The sequence below is a fragment of the Barbus barbus genome (assembly GCF_936440315.1).
Source record: "Barbus barbus genome assembly, chromosome: 19".
Taxonomy (NCBI): domain Eukaryota; kingdom Metazoa; phylum Chordata; class Actinopteri; order Cypriniformes; family Cyprinidae; genus Barbus; species Barbus barbus.
The window spans coordinates 24,993,455-25,020,030 of record NC_136747.1 but is presented as its reverse complement, the minus strand read 5'-3'; the positions used below and the strand labels follow the sequence as shown (position 1 = coordinate 25,020,030).

General features: G+C 35.8%; 1 protein-coding gene across 1 annotated transcript; it reads left to right on the top strand.

Annotated features, from left to right (window-relative positions):
• LOC306884779 (F-box/LRR-repeat protein 20) lies at positions 1-14,696 on the top strand. The gene is made up of 15 exons (XM_079440968.1): positions 1-163; positions 4,318-4,379; positions 4,615-4,669; positions 6,091-6,165; positions 6,302-6,396; positions 7,771-7,839; positions 7,911-8,006; positions 8,098-8,224; positions 8,707-8,781; positions 8,879-9,009; positions 9,100-9,160; positions 9,282-9,326; positions 11,625-11,681; positions 12,043-12,255; positions 13,929-14,696. The coding sequence occupies exons 1-15, from the start codon at positions 122-124 to the stop codon at positions 14,034-14,036; spliced, it is 1,311 nt and encodes a 436-aa protein (XP_079297094.1). The 5' UTR covers positions 1-121; the 3' UTR covers positions 14,037-14,696.
• Positions 14,697-26,576: the final 11,880 nt, after the last annotated feature.

The following is a 26,576-nucleotide window of genomic DNA, read 5'->3' as shown; positions in this document are numbered from 1 at the left end:
ATGAAATCAAGCGAAAACACGGCATGAGCTCGACGGGAACCAGCGGCACCGACACATCTGCCACCTTTTAATAACCGGACGCGCTTTTCCTCTCCGGGTTACCGACTATATAGTGTTCGGGATGGGTAAGGAGGTGAACGGCGTCTCTCGGAGTCGCTTTGAGGCGAGTAGCCACTGTTTATTTGCAGATTGACATGTCGATGTAAATAATCTTGCGTTTTTACTCCTAAACGGCTTAAATAATGGAGGATTATTAGTGTTGTTGCAGTAGAAGAGGCCGAGCTTCCGCAATCATACATAAGAGTTCAGCTCTTCTCATCACTTGTGTCTGTTCAACACATTCAACTAATGTATGTTGACCAAAGGCAATACACGGTGTTGTGTCTCTTTTAAGTTGATATGTTGTTTCTTGTCAAGTCTAGTTTGTGTCGGATTGTATAAACACAACCATTGTTCCAAGCTTGAGCCACAAAAGGTGCTTTAATATTTCTCTGTTATTTAGGTGAAGTAACAGTAGGTTGCGAACTACGCTTCGATGGCTTTTATAAGTTAAATTGGTTAGCTGAGATTATAGGAGACGGATAATGGTGGTAGGCCCACAGGCTGAAGTGGGGGAAAACAAAAGCTGGATATATACACAGGCCTTTACGCGTAAAAACACAAGTGCATCACAACTCTTTACTACACAGGACAGCTGGGCCTGTTTACGCAAACATTTAGTTTGTTGTTTGCCTCGAAGACGCACGACCAGCCGTGTTTAAACAAGTTATAACTGTGTTTACATCGGGTGTGTCTCAAAACTTAATGAGCTGACTACTTAGACTGCATTTTCGTGGCATATCAGCAGCGTCCTGTGATGCTGTCTAGGTAGGCGGCTTACTAGGTTTGACACACAGCCGTAATGGTGAGGCACATGGCATTGATGCTATGCTTTAATATAGGGTGTTTTATGTCTGTAGTTGCTCTTAAAGATCAGATGTAGACATGCAATGTCAAAGTGAATACATTAAAGATTATTTTGTTATGCAACGCCCCACTGTTGATCTACCCTGTAATATATTTGAATATAATCCTATTTTAACCAAAATTTACCATGGTGTCCAGTTTCCATCACATTACCACGGGTATTTAATTCTCTGTACACTGTAGACACAACTTTAAAAGCCATTTTAGTCATGTACGGTGTCATTACGAACAAATCACCAATATTTTTACATAAGGACTAACTGTCCTCTTTGCATGCCATTTTTATTTCTGATAACAATTTCAGCATGGCTTATGTGAAAGTGACATTGCACTAAGTATAAAAGAATGGGAATTATTAAATAAACGTTCCGTAATTATAATCAGTTTATTGAAAACTTATAATAACCAGGACATTTAAATGGAAATTATGATTACTTATTTACCCTCAATACAACGACTGAGGTGAGACCCTTGAGCAAGGCACCGAACCCCCAACTGCTCGCCGGGCGCCGCAGCATTGGCTGCCCACTGCTCCGGGTGTGTGTTCACTACTGTGTGTGTACACTTGCATGGGTTAAATGCAGAGCACAAATTCAGAGTATGGGTCACCATACTTGGCCACACACCACTTCCCTTTCCCTCATTTTTGTTTAGATACAAGGCCTAGTTGCAGTATTTCTATTGCAAAGGCATGAATGTAATCAGTATTTAAGAAGCACTGCATTGTTATTTTTTTAGGATCTGAGTGATTATCTGGACATTGTTTTGGTGACAGCAGCGTGAGAGTTATATTTACAAATGACTGACAGCTCATCTTATGCTCCGTTGCTTGATTGTTGCAATATTGCCTGAAAATAGGGATATATCATACAGCAATTTTATTATTGTGCCATGCTGGAATTTTTAGACTGCCTGCAAATTTGCAGATGTAATCTGGATACTGTGACAGTGTTACTGAGGAAATGGGGTTGTTTATGGGTCAACAGAAGGTATAGCTGACAAAGATATCCAGGCCAATCAGAGCTAGAAACTGTTGCATTACATGTAAAAGTCACTTTTTTTGTCATGAAGTTTGCTAATATAACAGATGAGATAAGAAATGTAATTCAGTAAAATTGTAGTCCGTAGCAGTTAACGGTATAATAAAATGAGTGCAAAGATACTCAGAAAACATTCAAACAGGTTAAAGTTACATAACACTTGCATACTGAGAATATACTTAAAAAAAAGTTTTAAATAAATACTAAAGAAATTAGTTTAATGTACTAAAAAAAAAAAAACTACTAAATATTATGCACAAAATTACTAAAACGGTAACTAAAACATTATTGTAAAGTATGACCTTCACTTGTCTTTGTGTGATTCATCCTTGTAAAAACAATTACAGGAGACATTTATCATATAAAAGGGATCTGGTCATGAGAAAAGTCATCTGGTGATACAGTGTTTCAGATGAGCTGGAAACAAGTGGTCAGTCATTCCTGGTTTGTAACAGTTTGCAGTCAGACATCACATGGCTCATCCTTAAACAAACAAACAGATGGAAAGTCGCCTCATTCAGCATGGACGGGTGAAAAGAAAGAGGAGCAACACAAATGTGCAAGTTCACAATAAAGAATAGCTGTAAGCTATCTCACATATTGTTTGTTTGTCTTTCTCAGCTGAGCCAATGCTTTAAAGGGCCTGTTCACTCAAAAATGAAAGTTCAGTCATCATTTACTCCCCCTTCATGTCATTCCAAACCTGTAATGACTTTTTTTCATCTGTGGAACACTAGAGGAGATTTTTAACAATGTCAGTTTTTTTCCATTACAATGAAAGTGAACAGTCTCTGTAGTGAAGCTGTAAAATATGACTAAAGGCCCATTCACACCAAAAAACGAGCCAAAAAGATTACAGTAACTATATAAGCGTCCACACCAATGTACGGTAACGTTCTGTTTATTATAAGCACACGCTGCAGTTATGTCTCCTGCTGCTGCTTTAAATGCTTGATCTCTTTAGTGTCAGATTGATTCTGATTGGCTGTCAATGTTTTATTCGTTATTCATTCTGAAAGTGATTCCAACGATCTTGTTCAACCTTGTCATTATCTGTGATACATTTTCTGTGTTAATTAGTGAATTTAGGCCTCAACAGACTGCTGGATCCAATTCTTGTTCAGATCAAGATGGGCTTATAAGAAATCAGTGTTTTTGTATTTTAACAATAGGCTGGCCAGTGCACACAGAAACAATTTATGTGCGCTCCACTATTCTTGGATGTGAGGTAGTCACTTCTTTAAAAAGGGAACATCCGGTCCGGTCTGAATTATTCAGCAGGACAATCTGTATCTCTTGTTACCACTTGGAAAAAAGGTTTTGTGGTTCGATGGGAGCAAGATAAGACCTCTGGTGTTAATTTCATGTTGTATATTTGGCACAAAGTCAAGCCTGTAGGGCAAAACTCCATTTGCAAAAAAAAAAAAAAAACGGAATTTAGGATTGAAATTCTTTTATTTTTTCCCCCTCAGTAAAATTCGATTTGTGTAATTGTTTCAATGTACATTCTGCACAACTGCCAATTTACAGAAAGTGACAAAACAATAAAAAAAGGATACTTACCTTGAAATATTATGTCTAGTTTAAAGGAGTAGTTACTCCAAAATAAAAGTTACTTGCCCCCCTTAAGGCTATCCAAGATGTAGATGAGTTTTTTCTTCATCAGAACAGATTTGGAGAAATGTAACATTGCATCACTTATTCTCCAATGGTTCCTTTGCAGTGAATGGGTGCCGTCAGAATGAGAGTCCAAACAGCTGATAAAAATTGTGAATATGTTTCGTACAAACATGCAGCTTTTTGTTTCACAAGATGTTAATTAATGAACTGGAGTCATGTGAATTGTGTTGTTTGTATCAGCTTTTTTGACTCTCATTCTGATGGCACCCATTCACGGCAGAGGATCCACTGCTGAGCAGGTGATGATTTGATTTATGAACTGAAAATATAAATATAAAATAAAAGCTAATTAGACATTATTAATCCATTGCTGCACATTTTAGGAAGCAGTAACTGACATAACTGACACAAAATCTTTTCATTATTTCATTCTTTGATACATAGCACATGTAACTTAATTTGATGTCTACATAATGCTTTAAAGAACCTTGTTATGAAATGACAGGCTCAGTTTTCTCACATAAGAATATAAAAGACACTTCAACAATGTGAGTAAAAAAACAGAAGTATTGGCTTGTTGTATTGTTGAAAGTGTGTGATTTGCTGTAGCACACAAACTGTAAAACCCTGTTGTTGACCTTTCAACTCATGAGTCACAGTTTTATAAATGCATGTCTTTCTGTCTCCTCAGATGTTCTCCAGTAATGACGAGGCTGTTATCAACAAGAAGCTGCCGAAGGAACTGTTGTTACGGTTGGTGTAAAACCCATTCAGCACTTCTCTCTCTTCCTGCTTCATTTCCTTATTTTAATAATGTTGTCTTGTTAATAAACTTAATCATCTCTCTCTTCTTCATCTCTCCTTGTCTTAGCTGTTTTAGAGCATAGACTTGTTTTCGAACAAACAGAAATAATGAAGACTTTAATGACTGTCCTATCACAGCTTTTTGTAAATGATGTTTGCTAATAGTTCTGGGGTTTTTCTGCAGAATTTTCTCATTTCTGGATGTAGTCACACTTTGCCGCTGCGCACAAGTCTCACGAGTAAGTGTGTTTTTTTTTCTAGGCACTTTATAGATTAAACTGGTGCTTTGTGGCACATTAAAGGGGTCATATGACGTTGTTAAAAGGAATATTATTTTGTGTAATGCAATGTGTTTATGCGGTTTAAGGTTAAAAAACATATTATTTTCCACATACTGTACATTATTGTTGCTCCTCTATGCTCTGCCTTTCTGAAATGCGTCGATTTTTACAAAGCTCATCGTTCTGAGAAGCGAGGTGTGCTCTGATTGGCCAGGTTTCCAGTGCGTTGTGATTGGCCGAATACCTCAAGCGTGTGACGGAAATGTTACGCCCCTTACCGTATTGTGATGCCGTGTCCCAGCACGATGACACAAAAAAAACAACAACAACATTATAAAGGAGTCTTTTGTTGCATCCAGTGGGGACATAATTACTGATTCTAATGACTTATACTGTCTTTTTACGCACATTGCACCGCACCATATAAACATTACCACGTCTGCATTTATGATCGGAGAAACGACAAACAGCAAGCACTACTCTACACTGCTCAAAACTCGTATTTGAATCATCAGTGGCAAATTCTTTAAATAAGAAAACATACTTACAGGCTGTGAGTCATAAGCGCCAGACTGTCCTTGCAAAGTTGCAATTGCCCCACTTTATAGAAACAGCCTCTGTGCACAGCTGGCATTGTAGGCTACTCTTCCAGGTTCAGGAAACAGTTCTCCGTAAAATGCGCTGCACACACTTTAATATTTGGGTTGAACTGTTCTGGAACAGTGTTGTAAATACAACTTAACCACTGATTTCTAGTTGTGTCCTCTTTTGGAAACCCAAACAAAGTATGTTTGCTTTCACAACGAAACACAGCGTCTCCAGGACATGGCACAACAATACTACAGCGAGAATAATAGTTCCGCCGCCTTTCATTTCGTATACATTTGGGCGGTGTTATGCAAACCTTCCCACACCGTGACGTAGACGTGGGGGCGTGTTTGAATGAGCCGTTTTTGGTGGGCATGGTCGAGTCTTAACCTTTATAAAGAATATCTCTTTGGTTTTGAGACTTTAGTCTTTGCAACTTCAGGGATCTTATCTATGCATGAACAGCTTGTAACACTCCAAAGAGAAAGAAAAACTTGGAATCGCATCATATGACCCCTTTAAGAGTCTGTTTTGACATTTGCTCATTTCATGCTTTTAAGAGCCTCTAAAATGGGCACTGTCAAAACATCTACGATAACATAGTAATATTTTTAGTGGATTACATGTTGCTTGCAGTGATACTTTGTCTAGATATATAGCCATCTTTGAGTGGGTGTCTATGGAGAGACATGAAAGGAGCTCTACTAGAATAATATCTTTAGTGTATATGTATCTGTGGTGGATTATTGAGTGTCTGTTTCTCATTTTATCTCCTTCCATGATTTTCTCAGTCATGGAACGTGTTAGCCCTGGATGGCAGTAACTGGCAGCGCATTGACCTCTTTGACTTCCAGAGAGACATTGAGGTGAGTAGACAGAAGTTGTTCTTAATCTGGAGTCTGGACAGTCCACATTTTGTTCTAACTATTAAAATACAAGGAATTTCAGACATTATTTAATGCAAAAGTGGCTAAAAATCATAAAAAATCTCTTTGTTTACAGGGCCGTGTGGTGGAGAACATCTCAAAACGATGTGGAGGCTTCCTAAGGAAGTTAAGTCTTAGAGGATGTCTGGGAGTTGGAGACAGCGCTCTCAGGTGGGAAAGAGAGAGCGGATGAATGCTTATCTACGCTGAGCACGTTTTCACTGCAAAAAGATGAAAGTATTTATTCTCGAAGACCCATTTGCAGATGGGGGCTCAAAAAATGATTTTTTTCACATTTGCATGTATGCATTTGACAGAAGGCTTATCCAAAGCAATTTACACTACTGTTCAAACGTTTGGGGTCAGTACTTTTTTTTTAAAGAAAGTAATACTTTAATTCAAAAATGTTGCATTAAATTGTTTTAAAAAAGACATTTATAATGTTTCTATTTAAAATAAATGCTGTTTGAACTTTCTATTCATCAAAGCATTGTGAAAATGCGTCACACTTTCCCCAAAAGCAGCACAACTGTTTTCAACATTGATAATAAGTTTTATCAGCATATTAGAATGATTTCTGGTGGATCATGTGACACTGAAGACTGGAGAAATGATGCTGAATATTCAACTTTACAATGACAGGAATAAATTACATTTGAAAATATATTCAAATGTAAGACAGTTATTTTAAATAGCAATAATATTTTGCAATCTGTGATCCTGGACCACAAAACCAGTCATAAGGGTAATTTTTTTCCAAATTGAGATTTATACATAATCTGAAAGCTGAATAAATAAGCTTTCCATTGATGTATGGTTTGTTAGGACAATATTTGGCTGAGATGCAACTGTTTGAATATCTGGAATCTGAGGCAAATAAATCAAAATATTGAGAAAATCACCTTTAAAGTTGTCCAAATGATGTTCTTAGCAATGCATATTACTAATCAAAAATAAAGTTTTGATATAGTTACAGTAGGAAATTTACAAAATATCTTTATGGAACATGATCTTTACTTAATATCCTAATGATTTTTGGCATAAAAGAAAAATCAATAATTTTGCCCCACACAGTGTATTTTTGTCTATTGCTACAAATATACCCCAGCGACTTAAGACTGGTTTTGTGGTTCAGGGTCACACATCACGATACTGTTTCCACAATTTCTTGAGACTTCTTTCAAAAAAAAAAAAAAAAATCTTACTCGCCCCAAATTTTTGAACATGGTATATTTGATCGGTTCAATATTTGGGCTTGTATTTTGTATTAAAATGCTTTCAGTGATAAATATCCTACTAACTGACAGATATCTTTGAAATAGGTGTTGTGAGAATCTTTTTGTCAACTCTACAGCAGAAAAGACTGACCAATCAGAAATACTTTCCACCTGTCAATAATTTTGACTCCTGCTTTAGCAAGATAAAAAACAGCTGAATTTGCTTATTGTACCTGTACATTTAAGATTTGCCATCTTTCGTGTATGCAAACCTTTTATTAATAGTTTTAGAGCAACATTTTAGAGCATTTGTTTTCGTCTCTCGCAGAACATTTGCCCAGAACTGCAGAAATATAGATCTGCTCAGCCTCAATGGCTGCACCAAGATCACTGACAGGTGAGTAAAAGATGCGGCGTGTGTGGAAATGTTTTTTGATCTCTGTTGAACTACTTTCTTTCTTTTTGCAGTACCTGTAACAGCTTGAGTAAATTTTGTCCCAAACTGAAGCACTTGGATCTTGCCTCCTGCACCTCAATCACAAACCTGTCCCTCAAAGCTCTGAGGTCAGCGTTTGAAGATGCTAACGGAATCTTTAGTTGCTGGTTATGCAAAACGCTTGTCTTGGGCTAAATGACTCTGTCTGTGTCATTTTAGCGAGGGCTGTCCGTTGTTAGAGCAGCTGAACATCTCGTGGTGTGATCAGGTGACCAAAGACGGCATACAAGCGCTTGTGAGATGTTGTCCAGGACTCAAAGGCCTGTTCCTCAAGGGATGCACACAGGTAATTCTGTGCTTTCACGACAGACCTCTTCGCTGTTCTTCTCCACCTTCTCAATGTTATTTTGACACACTTGTAGCTAGTTCTAATTGCTTTTGAAAAATATTTAAATATGCAGTATGTGCCACTAGGACTCCCCCCACAGTGCTGCTCAACTAAAACCTATTACAAATAATTTTTGGTGATTGAAATAGAGGCTAAAATAGACAACCTAAAAATGTGGTTCATGTGTTAACATCAAGGTTAACTGTGATATGGGATTTTGCATAGTGACAACAAAAGACACCATAAACATTGTCTGTATGCTATCATATAGTTTCAGAAGACTTAAAATATGTTTAAATTTATGGTAATGGTGTTCACTGATTCTGCAAAACTCCATAAAAATAAATGGTCTTAAAACAACATGAGGGTAAATAATATTTTGGCGTGAACTGTCCCTTTAAATCCATTCATCCATTCATTATCTGTCTCTCTCTTCGTAGTTGGATGATGAAGCCCTTCAGCATATTGGAGCACACTGTCCAGAGCTGGTCACACTCAATTTACAGACGTGTTCAGTAAGTCACACAAATTCGCTCGTACAGGGGTCGGGTGTGAATATGTCCTGCGGATGGGTTCCTCATGCAGCTCTGTCTCTGTGTGTGAATCGAGCAGCAGATCACAGATGAAGGTCTCATAACCATCTGTCGCGGGTGCCATCGGCTGCAGTCTTTATGTGTGTCGGGCTGTGCAAACATCACAGACGCTATTCTCAACGCCTTGGGCCAAAACTGCCCTCGCCTCAGGTGTGTAACACACACATCAGCTGCAATCCACCATAACCCAGTTTTTCTCCTCTTTTAAACGATGCATCATTGATCTCTGTGTCTGTGTAGAATATTAGAGGTGGCTCGCTGCTCTCAGCTTACAGATGTAGGCTTCACCTCACTAGCACGGGTGAGTAAACAATCCCACAAACACACTGCACAGCTCAAACCTCTGTCTGTGCTGATCCTCCAGAGCTTCTAACAACACAAATCCAGCGTGTCGTTTTCTCTCACTCTTTCGTTTTTTACAGAATTGTCATGAATTAGAAAAGATGGATTTAGAAGAGTGTGTACAGGTGAGTCACAATGGGTTGGCATAATAATGTTCAAATATTGTTACATACAGCATTAAATGTTATTAATTCTACAGTAAGAACATTAAATTTGATAAAACTCTCTAAAATATTTTTTGTTGCCCATTGAAGTGATTAGTCACTTTTTCTGAAATAAATCTAGTAAAACTTTGAAATGGGTGAAATTTTAATGGAGACTCTAAAGAGAAGGAACTTGGAAAGGATAGATTATTTATATATATATATATATAAAAGGAATTTGATGTTTTTATAATAAATGTTTATTAACTTTGATTAGTTAAATAGAATAAAATATAAAATAAAAATCTAATTTCTACAAACAGCCCATTCTTTGAGTAATATTTTTCCAATCATAAAAACAAAGACATTATATTTCACATTTGAAAAAGTTTTAAATTGTAAGCCTGAATGTATCTTTTAAATTTAAATTGTAGTTTTTATGATTGTGTTTTTGTTTAATACTACTAGATGTGGAATCTTGTTTCCGCCATGGATTGAAACATAAAAATTTACTTTTTGTCTCACAATTCTTGGGGATAAAAGTAAGAATTAGTGCTGTCAAGCGATTAATTGCATACAAAATAAAAGTTTTTGTTTGCATAATATATGTGTGCGTTCTGTGTATATATAAATACACACACATACAGTATATATTTTGAAAATATTTACATGTCTATATTTATATTCATATAATTTATATTATATATAAATATATTTAATATATAAACAAAACATTTTTCTTAAATATATACATGCATGTGTGTGTATTTATACAGTGGTGTGAAAAAGTGTTGGCCCCCTTCCTGATTTTTTTTTTTTTTTTTTGCATGTTTGTCACACTTTAATGTTTCAGATCATCAAACTAATTTAAATATTAATCAAAGATAACACAAGTAAACACTACATGCAGTTTTTAAATGAAGGGAAAACAAAATCCAAACCCACATGGCCCTGTGTGAAAAAGTGCTTGCGGACTGACGAGACAAAAGTTGAACTTTTTGGAAGGTGTGTGTCCCATTACATCTGGCGTAACAGCATTTCAGAAAAAGAACATCATACCAGCAGTAAAATATGGTGGTGGTAGTGTGATGGTCTGGGGCTGTTTTGCTGCTACAGGACCTGGAAGACTTGCTGTGATAAATGGAACCATGAATTCAGCTGTCTACCAACAATTCCTGAAGGACAATGTCCGGCCATCTGTTCGTGACCTCAAGTTGAAGCGAACCTGGGTTCTGCAGCAGGACAATGATCCAAAACACACCAGCAAATCCACCTCTGAATGGCTGAAGAAAAACTAAATGAAGACTTTGGAGTGGCCTAGTCAAAGTCCTGACATGAATCATATTGAGATGCTGTGGCCTGACCTTAAAAAGGCGGTTCATGCTCGAAAACCCTCCAATGTGGCTGAATTACAACAATTCTGTCAAGATGAGTGGGCCAAAATTCCTCCACAGCGCTGTAACAGACTCATTGCAAGTTATCGCAAACGCTTGATTGCAGTTGTTGCTGCTAAGGGTGGCCCAACCAGTTATTAGGTTTAGGGGGCAAGCACTTTTTCACACAGGGCCATGTGGGTTTGGATTTTGTTATCTTTTCATAATAAAAAATTTCATTCAAAAACTGCATGTTGTGTTTACTTGTGTTATCTTTGATTAATATTTAAATTTGTTTGATGATCTGAAACATTAAAGTGTGATAAACATGCAAAAAAATTCAGAATCAGGAAGGGGGCCAACGCTTTTTCACACCACTGTATATATATACATAATAAATATACACAGCAGACATAAATATATTATGTAAACAAAAACTTTTATTTTGGATGCAATTAATCCTTTGACAGCACTAATAATAATTGAGAGATAATGTGAAAACAGAATTGCAAGTTATAAATCAGAATTTGGATATATACACTGACTGAATTCAGACTTTTTTCTTGCAATTCATGTCTCAGTTCTGAGTTTACATCTTGCAGTTCTTTTTGTCTCAGAATTGCAAGAAAAAGTCTCAGATTTTTCAGATGAAGTCGCAATTACCTTTTTTCTTTTAAATTATTTTTATTCTTTATTAAAGATAGCAAGTTCTTAATATTATTTCCTGTTTTGTATTTTATATATAACTATATATTTTGAAATGTATATAATTGTTAATAATTCAAATGATTTTGTATGTTACTTTGGACAGAAATCAATGCAAACATACAACAATGTAATTATCACATTAAAAATGTTCTTTAATATAATATCTCTCTTTAATATAATTGGACATCTTTCTCTAAAGATCACAGATGGAACGCTCATCCAGCTATCTATACACTGCCCTCGACTCCAGGTTCTGGTGAGCATTAAACCACAAAAGTGTACAAAAAAATTACACTGCATATTTTAAAGTCAGCATGAAATGAAAATTCTGTAAACGGTAAATTACTGTAAACAGTTCATTTGTGCATATGTTTTATGTCATTTTATATTATCACAATATAGAAGAAAAGATCTGTCACTACTTCTGTTTCATCACGATTTTCAATTTAATGCTTTAATTTAGTGTGATCAGTTTTTAGAAATTAAATGGAGAGAAAATGACCACATTTTGATACACGCATCTGTTTCAAAGTTATCTTTATTTGAGGGCTTTTCTCCACAAATATTGATATATGTGAGTGTTATGGACTAGTGTTTGGTTCTCTGGCGTGTTGCAGAGTTTGTCTCACTGTGAGCTCATCACTGATGATGGCATCAGGCAGCTGGGCAGCGGACCCTGCGCTCACGACCGACTAGAGGTGATCGAGCTGGACAACTGCCCGCTCATTACAGACGCGTCTTTAGAACATCTGAAAACCTGTCACAGCCTGGACCGCATCGAGCTGTACGACTGTCAACAGATCACCCGCGCAGGCATCAAGCGCTTGAGGGTAAGCCCTGCTTTTGCTTATGCTCCGTGAGGGAACCACAGTGTATTATTGTTTCTAATCTTGTGGATGTTCCTAAAAATAAAACCTTTTAGGGTATAGATTTAGGATTGATTTGCAGTGCCAACGCGATCTCACGACCAATTCGTACGTATTTTACGAGGTGGCTAATTTGTACGAATTCGTACGACCTCACTCTACACCCCAGTGACGGGTAGGTTTAGGGGTGGGGTTAGGTGTAGGTCATTTGTACAAATTCATACGAATTGTGCAACTCATAAAATGTGCGATTTAGCAAAAAATTGTGTACGGATTGCCGTGAGATCGGGCTGCAGTTCTCATTATGGTCCCAAGAAATGGGTTTACGAGTGTAATATTACAAGTGTAAATATTTGACTAAATTGGGTGATGCTTCATGCAAATTGGGATCCATTCAGTGTGATTTTGGTTTAGTTCATAATTCAAATAAATGGTGCAAATATAAGAAATTAGTGAATTTTAAAGATATTTTCAAATAAGTGACCTTAGTATTTATGTTAATAAAATTTAAATCTGAGTCAACCTAGAATAATTTTTTTTGTAGTTATTTTAACTAAATTATATTTCAATTGTAATGTAAATTGTAGGATTATTTGAAGTATTGCACACGTTTTTATAGTGCTGTCAAGTGATTAATCGCATCCAAAACACACGTTTTTGTTTACATAATATATGTATGTGTGCTTATTTATTTATTATGTATATATAAACACACAAACATACAGTGTATATATATTGAAAATATTTACACGTGTGTGTGTATATATATATTTATATTATTTTTATATTGTATATAAATATATTTAATACATAAACATTTATCTTAAATATATACATGCATGTGTTTGTATTTATATATACATAAATATACACAGGACACACACACATATATTATGTAAACAAAAACTTATTTTGGATGCAATTAATCACGAATAATCGTTTGACAACACTATATTTTTATAACGTAAAATGAACCTATTTAATAAATTTGCATTGTATGCAATATAAAATTGTTCAAAATTAACAAAAAATACAAGAACACAATTTTTTTTACCATCCATTGACTTATAGTATTAATATTTAGAGTTGGCTTTTAATTAAATTTTTGTCTTTTTTCAATGTAATTTTAGGTTGTATTTTCAGTATTTTATGTGCTTTTGCTGTTTTTATTATTTTTTTAAAACATATTTCTTATGAACTTTTTCTGTTTAAGTAATTTTAGTACTTTAGCATATTTTAAATTCTAATTATTAAGTTGTTCATCTAATATTTATACTTTTATTTGATTTGAGCTTTATTTCAGTTAACAAACTACTTGTAAGAATAGCAGCACTGATTTCGACACAAGAGGGCGTTAACACAGCACAGTCATCAACCTGTGCTCACAATCTCAAAATGGATAGATATTATCTAACATGTATCAGTTTAAACTTTGGTTGTTTTTGCCACCATGCAGAATTGCTGCATCTGTTGAAGTTTATTTATGGTAACATTGAGTTTTAACATTTTAGCATTCATTATTGTTCATAAATAAGCAGTCTTATAGGGCAGGAAGTTATCATATGTTGGTGAGCTTCCTGCCAGGTGTACATCCACAATGTTTGAATCGTTTTCCTTTTTTCTTGCATCCTCTGTAGACTCACTTGCCCAACATTAAAGTTCACGCCTACTTTGCACCCGTGACTCCGCCTCCATCGGTGGGTGGAAGCCGCCAGAGATTCTGTCGCTGCTGTATCCTTCTATGATGTAAACTGGACTGTGCATCTTGACCCTGATCTACCTAGAGCACATGCTGGTGGGTTCCCGGTCAGATCGGATGGGAGCGACGGAGAGACAAACCCAACACCCAGTCATGAGCTTTAATCAACACTACAGTCCATTCAATGGCTTTATACAAGACTTTTATGGTAATTAAAGTGGACGAATTGGGGAATGTGCTACTTTGCTCATCAGAAACTATTTGGAGAAGAGAACAGTGGGGCTTTTATGAGAAATACACGGCCACTACAAACGTCATCGTGGTTACACGGTCGCTGATGTTCCTTGTTTTTGGATGGACCACCTCAATTTTATTGGAGATCATGGTAAACAGGAGACGATCACACAGTAACCAGCTCAAGGATTCATGCCTCATCTATAACACACAGTAACCTGTGAGCCCCTGAGGAACCTAGCTTTGAACACACATTCAGACACATCTCTCTCATACACACACACACACACACACACACATATATTCTCTCTTTCTCTCTGTCTGTGTTGCTCTCAGTGGCTTTGTTAAATTAGAGCAGAGACTGAATATTTTCGAAGCATGATTGTCTTCCGATTCTTTTTTAACTTTTTTTTTTTTTATTTGTCTTTACCTTATAATCTCTTCCCAAGGGGTCAGAGATTCAGCCGGCCGGTGGAGATGCAGGGGCAGATGTGAGGTTAAAGATTTAGGCTGCAAGTAAACGGGAGCTGTATTGAGATGATGAATGTGTCATGCATGAGATTACAGCATCTCATGCATCGTGTGTGTGTGAGAAAATCTGTCATCCGTGATCATGGAGAGAATGGCAGTGGGCTTCATTCATGAAACAAGCAGAATTAATTTCTCTTGTGAATCCATTAGAATCCAATATACATTAGTGTATATATATATATATATATATATATATATATATATATAATATGTGTGCACACACACACACACACACTGTGGTGGGAAAAACGTTTTTCCCCCTTCCTGTTTTTTTATTTTTTAATTTTTTGCTTATTTGTCACACTTGAATGATTCAGATCATCAAACAAATTTTAATATTACACAAAGGCAACCCGAGTAAATACAAAATGCAGTTTCTGAAATAATGATTTTATTTATTAAGGGAAAAAAGCTGTCCAAACCTGCCTGGCACCTCGTGAAAAAGTAATTGCTCCCTAAATCTAGTAACTGCTTGTGCCACCCTTTGCAGCAACAACTGCAATCAAGCAGTACAACTGGCAATGAGTCTTTCACATTGCTTTAGAGGAATTTTGTCCCACTGTTCTTTGCAGAATTGTTTTAATTCAGCCACATTGGAGGGTTTTCGAGCATGAATGGACTGTTTAAGGTCATGCCACAGCATCTCAATCGGATTTAAGTCCGGACTTTGACTTGGCCACTCCAAAACCTTAATTTTGTTTTTCTTGAGCCATTCAGAGGTGGACTTGCTGGTGAGTTTGGGATAACTGTCCTGCTGCATAACCCAAGTGCGCTTGAGGTCAGAAACCGACAGCTGGACATTCTCCTTCAGGATTTTCTGACAGAGTGCAGAATTCATGGTTCCATCAATTATGGCAAGTCATCAGCTCCTGAAACTGCAAAGCAGCCCCAGACCATCACACCACCACCATATTTGACTGTTGGTCTGATATTCTTTTTTTGAAATGCTGTGTTGGTTTTAAGCCAGATGTAACGGGACACACACCTTCCAAAAAGTTCAAATTTTGTATGATCAGTCCACAGAATATTTGCCCAAAATTCTTGGGGATAATCAAGATATTTTTTTGGCAAATGTGAGACGAGCCTTTGTGTTCTTTTTTTTCAGCAATGGCTTTTGCCTTGGAACTCTCCCACGGATGCTGTTTTTGCCCAGTCTCTTTCTTATTGTTGAATCATGAACACTGACCTTAATTGAGGCAAGTGAGACCTGCAGTTCTTTAGATGTTGTTCTGGGTTCTTTTATGACCTCCTTGATGAGTCGTCATTGCACTCTTGGAGTAATTTTGGTAGGCCGGCCACTCTTCGGAAGGTTCACCACTGTTCCAAGTTTTCTCCATTTGTGGATAATGGCTCTGATCGTGGTTCGCAGGAGTCCCAAAGCCTTAGAAATGGCTTTATAACCCTTTCCAGACTGATACATGTCAACTATTTTTTTTTCTCATCTGTTCTTGAATTTCTTTATATCACGGCATGATGTGTTGCTCTTTAAGCATGCTTCAATTTGTCAGACCGGTGAAGTGATTTCTTGATTCAGTAGGTCTGGCAATAATCAGGCCTGGGTGTGTCTAGTGAAATTTAACTCCGCTTTCTAAAATAATGTGGTTAATCACAGTTCTTTCATGATTTAACAGAAGGGGGCATTCATTTTTCACGTAGGGCCAGGTAGGTTTGGACAGCTTTTTTCCCTTAAATGAAATCATTATTTCAAAACTGCATTTTGTATTTACTATCTTTGTGTAATATTAAAATTTGTTTGATTATCTAAATCTTTTAAGTGTGACAAATACGCAAACAATTAAAAAACAGTAAGGGGGCAAAAACCTTTTCATGGCACTGTGTGTGTGGTGTATGTTCATATAATATATAGTAATCAAAAATTCATATTAGTAAAGTCATTAATTCATATTAGTAAAACACTAAAATTGTATATTTTTATATTGTAATGCATATTTTTACACTGAATCTCCAAATTAATGTAACATACTTTAAATATTTGTTTAATGGCATGTTTTTACTCTGAATCAGTTATACCAGTGATACCAATATTGTATTGGTACTGTATTAAATTATTTTTTCACAATTTCTATGGATGAAATTAATAATTATAGCCATTCAACATTACTGTATAAATGAAAGCCATAATTTTTAAACTCTGTTAGGCTTTAGAAAAATATAACTTATAACTGAAATGAACTATAAACACATTTAGCTTTAGTATAAAATATGCCTTTTATTTGTTCATGTCTCATATGTCGTCTCAAGCAACTCAGATGAATGACAAATATTAAAGTGGTTTGTTTATATCATAAGTTTTAACTACATTAAAACTAATTAATGTAGTTCAAACTAAAAAATAATATTTTTATCATAGATTTTCATAGGTTTAGATTGAAGGTCTGGGACAAATGTAAAATATCAAAATAATTATAAATGCATATAAAAGACATTTGAAAAATAAAACAAATGGTGAAGGCAGGATAATTAAGTTGTAAAGACCATTTTAAACTTGCCGATGAGATATACAAGTCTTCATAGCTGAAAAAAATAAGTTTTAAGTAAACTGAAATATTTGAAGGAATGTTTTTACACAGAAATGAATTTGCTTGTGTTTCATGAATGAGGCCTGATGAGTTTTAGGTCTGTTTGTTTTCAAGTCTCTGCTGATTGTTTTTCATCCACAAAAGCAAAGCGAGCAAATAATCAACCGTAAACATGTACTTTACAATCAATGCGCTCGTGAATCATCTGCTGGCTTGTAAAGTACACAAACATACAGATTTGTACGCAGATGCACTCCAGTTATGAAAACATGTTTGTACTTGTTTTTGTCATGACTCTGGTCGCTTTGGTTCCTGCGAGGCCACTTGTGGAAATGTTAGTGTCTGTTTTTCTTTTCGTGAATTTCTGTAGGTAAGCATTAGAAAATGTTCATATTGAAATGAGTTGCAATATGTCGAATATTTCAGTAGGGCTTTATGGAAGTATATGGATGAGCTGGAGGTGATGTGGTGGCCTATATGCTGTTTTGAGGCATAAAAGCATTAAATATTTCAGATAATGATACTTGATGAAAACTGCAATTACATTAAGCCACTTTTACGTTAATTTACATTGTTTCTTCAAAAAGTACTCTCACTCGTACACTTCATACAGAGAGCACAGCGGCTGGGATTAATGTACTGACCGCCAGCTGTAGTTTAACACATTTTGTTTCTGTCACACACTTTAGAGGAAAGTATTTCAGCAGATCAGAGTCATATATGCAATAAAAAGCTGTGTTTTGAAGTAGGTTTTCTGTATGTTGTGATTGTCTGAGACTTGTAGGGGTCATCGGGTGCTTTGTCTTTTTTTTGGTGATGTTCTGCAGGTTTATTCTACACCTTTTCTTATTCTTCATATATTTTTTGTGGTTTTTGCTCTCGAGTTTGTCCGCAGCACATAAAACATTGTCATTTGCGATCAGAGATATGTTCGTCCTGTCCAGTGTTTTTTTTTTTTTTTTTACCTTGACGTCATCATTTCCAGCAGTGTATGAGATTGTGTGTTTTTTTTGTGACACAATTCTGCGATAGTTCACCCAAAATGAAAATTCTGTCCCTCAAGTTGACAGCAGCCATTGACTTCCATAGTAATTTTTTTTTCAATACTGTGGAAGTCAATGGCTGCTGTCAACTATTTGGTTACCAGGATTCTTCACAATATCTTCTTTTGTGCTCAAGAGAAGAAAAAACTCATACAGGTTTGGAACAACTTGAGGGTGTGTGTTTTGGGTGAACTATCTCTTCAATAATTTTTGTGGCACCTGAGATTCTTCATGCATATGTAACTTATTATTCAGTGGAGTTCAGTTGCAAGCAACTTCAACAGGTTCAACAAGACAATCACTGATCAACAAAATGCTCTCAGAGCAAAACAAAGGTGAAATCTGATTCACATGAAAAAAACAATCTCTCTTTACAGAGACAAATTGCATCCCAACTGCACGGAAAAACTGTTACATACTGCTATTGAACTGATTCTCTTTGCTTTCTTTAGGCACGTTAAATCTTTTAGTCATCCAGGTCGGGAAGTATTTACGTTAGAAACACTTCCTCCATTCCAATGGTTTTGGTCATTCGGGTCTTGTCTAGTAGTCTTGGAATCTCTCAATCATTTCCAGGTCATATTTCATTCCTCAAAAAATAAGATTTTATGTTCATGAAGAAATGAAGCTTATTTTAAGACAAATATGATTTCTGCATTGTGACATTGTTTTCCATATAATTAAGGAAACACTTAATTATATGCTAGAATCAATTTGTTTTTTTTTTTATAAAAATGTCACAATATAGAATTGTACTAAAATGGCTTTTTTCTTAATGTTATTTCTTAAATGTTCCTTTTAAGGTTTAAGGTGAAAGTGATAGATAGAAAGATGAAAACTGTGTCATCCTTACCTCAAGTTGTTTCAAACCTGAGTTTGTTTCTTTCTTATGTTGAACACAATATAATATATTTTGAAGAAACTTGGTAACCAAACAGTTGCTGGTAGCCATTGACTTCCATTAGTATGAAAAAAAAAATACAGTTGAAGTCAATAGCTACTGTCAACGGTTCAGTTACCAGTATTCTTCAAAAATATTCTTTTGTTCAAGTGAAGATAAACAATTAAACATGTTTGAAATGCCTTGCGGAGGAGTAAATATTTGGGTGGCCTATCATTTTCACCCATCACTGGCATCTTGTACATGCCGTATAAACACGTATAGGAATGCCACTTGGGAAGCTTGCGTAAACTAATGAAATTCAGTCTGTTACTAAAAGCATGATCTTATCACACTCCCAACAAAGTTTAGCCAAGATGTTCTATTCTTCTTCCTGTCACTATAACGCTAGTTAACACCGATTCTTATTAGTTTTTAGATTTTCTCACAAGATCCAGTGTCCCTTCCTCACATTTGTCCTTTATTAATATTGCAGTTAAGTGAGAAAATGAATCCCAGACAGCTGCACTACGACACAGTATGACTCATGTGCTTCTATCTGACTCATAATACAAGTATTGTCATTTTTAAATGGTGACGCAGACATCTCGCGTTGACTTAATAGACTGTAGTTCACTGTACTGGAAAGGCCTTAAAACACTGACATCATTTGTTTATAGTCAACAATACCCTAAATAGTAATCATCAATGCAGTTTGCTCATGCTATGTCCAAAAAAAGTCTGTCCCTCGTACCTGCTTTTGGCTATTTTATTGGATTTGGTTACACTTTATTTTGTTAGTCCACTTTAGACATTCTACTAACTATAAGTAACTTTGTAACTACATATCAACTACATGTCAACTAATTCTCATTCATTTGCAACTACATGTCTACTAACTCTCAGAGTAGACTGTTAGGGAAGGTTTAGGGTTAGTAGAATAAGTTGACACTTGCAAATTTTCTGATAGTCAGTATGTTGTATGTTGTGGACCCATCAAATAAAGTGTTAGAAGATATTAAGCAGACAGTCTACTAATACTCTAATGACTGCTAGTTGACATGTAGTTGTAAAGTTACTTACTGTTAGTAGAATGTCTAAAGTGGACTATCGAATTAAAGTGTTACCTTGGATTTTACCTCATCGTTGATGTCTGTAATAAGCTCTGTCTGTTTTTCTTTCTATCTCTCTGACATTCTCATACACACATACATACACACACACACACACACACACACACACACACACACACATTTTGAGGTTACCCTCTCAATCAACATAGTTACCTGTGCACTTGTTATCAGTGAGTGTGTATAAGTTGTGGAGTCTGATTTTAAGACACACAGACAAATTTACAATCTGGGGGTCACAGTTTGAGACGCTAATATGAGTGATCGGTGTGACGTGGACATGAACTTTGATTTTGGCGCTTGGGGATTAAAACCCTCACAAATACTTTTTTTTGTACAATTAACCAATATGAATGGATATGGCAGTATGAATAAATATATAACTATATATTATTAAGAGCTGTGTGAACTTTTCTGTTATATTGTTTGGACCGATGTTTGTCCCTTTTCAACGAGGTTAATGTGGAGGATCAGAGACAATAAAATTGTTTTTCAATTGATCTTCAGAGTTGGTAAATGAAACTTATGAACATACTTATTAATATATTATTCAGTTTAGAAAATGAATTATTGTAGTAAAGAAATCTACCATACAAACAACATGATGGATGTAGGCAGTGAATGCATGAAAAGCTTCATGATCTACCTCTAGTGCAGGGGTGTCAAACTCAGTTCATGGAGGGCCGCAGCCCTACAGAGTTTAGTTCCAACCCTGCTCCAACACTCAAACCATGTAGTATTCAAGCCTGAAGGACTGATTAGCTGGATCAGGTGTGTTGGAGCTAAACTTTGCTGGACTGCGGCCCTCTAGGAACTGAGTTTGACACCCCTGCTCTAGTGCTTTGCTTCTCCAGAAGAGGGCGGGAAAAGCTGTTCCCGAAGGAGACATATGGAAATCAAATCCCAAATCTCTTTTCAACGCATTAAAAATGTTCTGACTTTTATGACACAAGCAATGCAGGGTTGACCTGGATCATATGAGTAAGCAGATCAACTGATGTGCATCTGAATCTATTTTTGTGCTGCTATGACGAACAGAGATCACGAGTAAAATGATGCGTGTTTCATGATGCAAACTAAAATGTGGTGTGATGCAGGAAAATACAAGAACATACAGTGCCCTCCATTGATATTGGCACCTTTGATAAATATGAGCAAAAGTGGCTGTGAAAATAAATCTGCATTGTTTATCCTTTTTATCTTTCATTCAAAAATGAAAGCGGTGATCCTTGGAGAGTCTTTGGCCACTCGGTGTGCATTAGAACGATATAGACACACGTCTTCTTCCAAGCAGATTTTTAACATCTTTAGTTGATTGGAACCTTTTAATTATTACCCTTATGGTGGAAATGGGGATTTTCAATGCTTTAACTCTTTTCTTACAGCCACTTTCTATTTTGTGAAGCTCAACAATCTTGTTCTGCACATCAGAACTATATTCTTAGGTTTTACTCCTTGTGATGGATGATTAAGGGAATTTGGCCTTTGTGTTCCTCATATTTATAATCCCATGGAACAGGAAGTCATGGCTGGACAATTTCATGCTCCTAGTCACCCTGGTGTGCTAAAAATGTACATTTACATTTACATTTAGTCATTTGGCAGACGCTTTTATCCAAAGCGACTTACAAATGTGAATGGGAATATACTTTAGGGAATATACTCTGCTTAATACAACCAAAATTTCGGAAATGTTGGGACGTTTTTTAAATTTGTATAAAATGAAAACTAAAAGACTTTCAAATCACACGAGCCAATATTTTATTCACAATAGAACATAGAGAATATAAATGTTCAAACAGAAATTTTACACACAAGTGCAAATAGCATATTTTTTTAGTGACAGATGCTATTTACACCAAGTGAAAATAGCAATATTTTTTAACGATATGCTATTTACATTTATGTTAAAATAGCAAGATTTTCTGCTATTTATACTACTTATTGCAAATAGTGGCAATTATCTGCACCTCAGTATTGTAGTACATTATAAAACAGTACGCAATAATAACGTACTGAGTGTAAATTATAATTTTAATTCAAATTTATTAAATGGATGCAACCTTATTGGAACAATAAAGCCCTCCCTACATCTACCCTAAACCTACCAGATACTTTATTTTCAACTTTTTGATTATTTGATTCTGATTATTCGATTGATTATTTGATTATTCTGATTCTGATTCTGATTTCCTTCATTTTTATTGAAAATAAATGCCTTTCTGATGCGATATGAGATTTAAAAGGGAGAAAAATATGTTTGGCAAAAGGTGGTCTCGAACTCGGGTCGATCGCGTCAAAAAGCATGCGCTTTACCATCTACACCACTGAAACTGATGTTGCACTGACTTCTTTTTTTATTGTTGACTAACCCCATCACACATTAGTGGGCGGAGTTAGTGTAAATAGCCTTTGCCAACAAGACACTCCGTTACTTTTTCCCCATTTATTGACTGACAGTGCGCTGTGTGAGCATGCTGTTACTATAGATCTAAATGTGAATGTGCATGAATTCATCCCACTCGCAAAAAACAGATTTAGTATTCATCAAAATGAATTAAAACAGTGAAATGCAAACTCAGAATATGACGCAAACTGCAATAATTAAATGTTAAACAACACAAATGTATCTAATCCCATTTTATTAACCAGTGTCTTTGCTGCTGACCTTTGATGATCCAGTTCAACCATACTAATAAGCAAAAATGACTTTAGATAAACTAACAATTGTGCTTCATTGTTTTTTTATTGCCGAAGAGTGTTAAACCTTCTTATCCTGAGTTTTACTTTACAGACGTGAATTTACTTTTCCTTCACAAGATACAGGGCTTTTACATTTGTATTAATGTAATTTCTTGTATTAAAAACAATCCAGACCTGCTCATATTTAAAAAGTAACGCAAAAGTAACGTAACGCATTACTTTCCATAAAAAGTAGCTAAGTAACGTAATTAGTTACTTTTTTAGGGAGTAACGCAATATTGTAATGCATTACTTTTTTAAAGTAACTTTCCCCAACACTGCCCATATGTGAACATGGTCTAGAAGCGCCGTCGTGTCCAGTGGGCTAAAGCTCATTTAACCCTTAAATGCATGAACGTTTCGCCAATCACTCTTACATATTCGGGTCTTTAGCAACCCGGTCCTTTATATCCGGCACGGATGGATCCTAAACTGCTGCATTAGCAAAAAACTCTATTTTAAGAACCATTACAGAAGAATAAAATAAAGCATATTTCGTTACCTTTTGAAACTTATAAGGGCTCAATATGAGCAGACTGATTGTACCATCGCCGTCATCGTCAGAGCGCACTTCCACAGTACATCTAGCATCTGCCTCATATTTGCGATCTCAAACATAGTCGCAAAACTACCATGTTCAGTGACTTCAAAATCAATAGTTGGATCGCTGGCAGCTTATTTACCACATCCACCATCAAATGACAGTGACATTTATATTTTATGGCATACAGTAATTGCTCTGCAGTTCATTCAGTTCATAGCCATTCAAACCAGCTCAATTTTTGCTGATGATATTCTTTTGTTTTAAGCCTGCAGTGGTTAGGAGTGAAATATCACGTCATTATTCTCTATTAAACAGTGCCACCCCGAAGAATAAAGGTGAATTGCATGTATTGAGTCATCACATATTTGAATATACTTGCGCAGAAAAAAAATACTTGCACTAATACACACCTCGGGTCTCTAGCGACCCTATACACTTTTTTTTTTATGAAAAATTTATCAGAAAACAGACAATCTTTTAAATTTAATTTTTTTCTTGTTATATTGTTTATAATGAATAGATTGAGGAATACTAAGAAAGCTGTCTAACTTTAAAAAATTAAGGAGGGAGAGGGTAGTAAACGACGTCCCAGGTCGCTAAAGACCCGAGGTATGCATTTAAGGGTTAAAATTGACTGTTTCAAAGTGGAAAAGTGTTCTATGGTCAGATGAGTCCAAATTTGACATTCTTGTTGGAAATCATGGAGGCCATGTCCTCCGGGCTAAAGAGGAGGGAGACCTTCCAGCATGTTATCAGTGTTCAGTTCAAAAGCCAGCATCTCTGATGGTATGGGGGTGCATAGTGCATATGTTATGGGCAGCTTGCATGTTTTGGAAGGCACTATGAATGCTGAAAGGTATATCAAGGTTTGAGAGCAACATATGCTCCCCTCCAGACGACGTGTATTTCAACAGGACAATGCAAAACCACATACTGCAGCTATTACAACAGCATGGCTTCGTAGTAGAAGAGTCCGGACGCTGAATTGGCCTGCCTGCAGTCCAGATCTTTCACCTATAGAGAACATTTGGTGCATCATTAAACGAAAAATTTGTCAAAGACGACCACAAACTCTGTAGCAGCTGGAAACCTGTATCAGGCAAGAATGGGACCAAATTCCAACACCAAAACTCCAGAAACTCATAACCTTGATGCCCAGACATCTTCAAACTGTTTTGAAAAGAAGAGGAGATGCTACAACATGGTAAACATGCCCCCGTCCCAAATATTTTGAGACCTGTAGCAGGCATCAAATTTGAAATGAGCTCATTTTGGCAATAAAATTGTACAATTTCTCAGTTTAAACATTTGTCATTTTATCTATGTTCTATTTTGAATAAAATATTGGCTCATGTGATTTGAAAGTCTTTTAGTTCTCATTTTATTCAAATTTAACAACCAACATGGTGGTGATGGCACAGTGGATAAGACACATGCCTTTGGTGTGAGAGACCCGGGTTCGAATCCACTGTGAGACACCAATGTGTCCCTGAGCAAGACACTTAACCCCTAGTTGCTCCAGAGGCGTGCGACCTCTGACATATATAGCAATTGTAAGTCGCTTTGGATAAAAGCGTCAGCTAAATTAATAAATGTAAACATTTCTGGAATTGGGGTTGTAAAAATGCTGCTTTGCATAGATTAAATTATTAAAAGAATTGACAGTTCCGTTGCGTTTGGGACTTTTACATATTTGAAATGCTTCTATTGTCTTCTCAACCAGAGCGCTTGTTATGAGGGAAACTTCATCCCTGAACAAACATTTTGTTCAAAAACCAATCATATCATATCATATCAATTAGCTTTTTTACACATAAAGGAAATACACATTTGTCCAATCCCAAAAATGTAAAAAGCAGCAGTGTGACTCAATATTGAAAATGTTCTGCAGCTATTTTGGCTTGTTCCTGAATGTTACTGTATACTTACCTGAGAACCATTTTCTCTGATAATATTTCAACAATAATGTTCAGTGTGTTTTCCATCCGCTGTTTGGAAATAGTAACTAACAATGCCAGATTTTTGAATGAGTCACTCTTTTGATCTAACCTGTCAAAATGGTTTGTACAAAGACCTGACATTGTTTGCGATTCAGTTTGATTTATTGGGACGGTTCAGTTAGACTATTCGTTTGGAGTAGTTTCTCACACTGCAATAGTTATAAGATATCTTAGAAGACTGAAAACAAATTAAGCATTAATGAGGTGGATCTTTACATGACACACATTGTAAGAAACTTGTCAGTGTCTACCATTTGTCACTCAGCAGCTCAACAGTTGCACCTCAGTATACCGATGAATGGGTTCACATAAATGACATATTTTGATTCAAAACTGCGAATTTCACTGAAAAGCAATTACTTTGCAGGTATGTTATTTTCTATACAAGACTGAATCACAATTTCTTTAATGAAATATACACACTATTTTTAAGTATCACCTTAATTTTTTTATGAAAAATACAAGACCCATGATTAATTGTTTCGTGACTTGCCATTAATATGTGCAGCATATCTTCCCTCAATATTAATTTTTTTGCTGTAAATGGTCCATTTTTCCCAGAAATATTTTTCTGCATTGTGTGCTCATTCCACATTGTGGGTAGATTAGGACACTTACAAATTGTAGGCCTAGTTAGTTGCAATCAATTAGATTATGCATTTTAAGTAATGTATTCTGAGCTAAAATTCTTATTTTGTAGCATATTGATACCATATTGAAAAAAGTTAATCAAATTAAACATTTTGACTTCCAGAAGACATACAATAGGCCTACAGTGTTAAACAACTCATTGAGTAATAATTCAGATAATAATTATGTGTTTGTCAGGAGTGTATTAGATATGAAAATAATTAGGGAGAATCAATAAATTATTAATAATTTACTGCCATTGGGTGATTAACAAGTAATCTAAACCATAAACACATATTTAACTTGCAACAG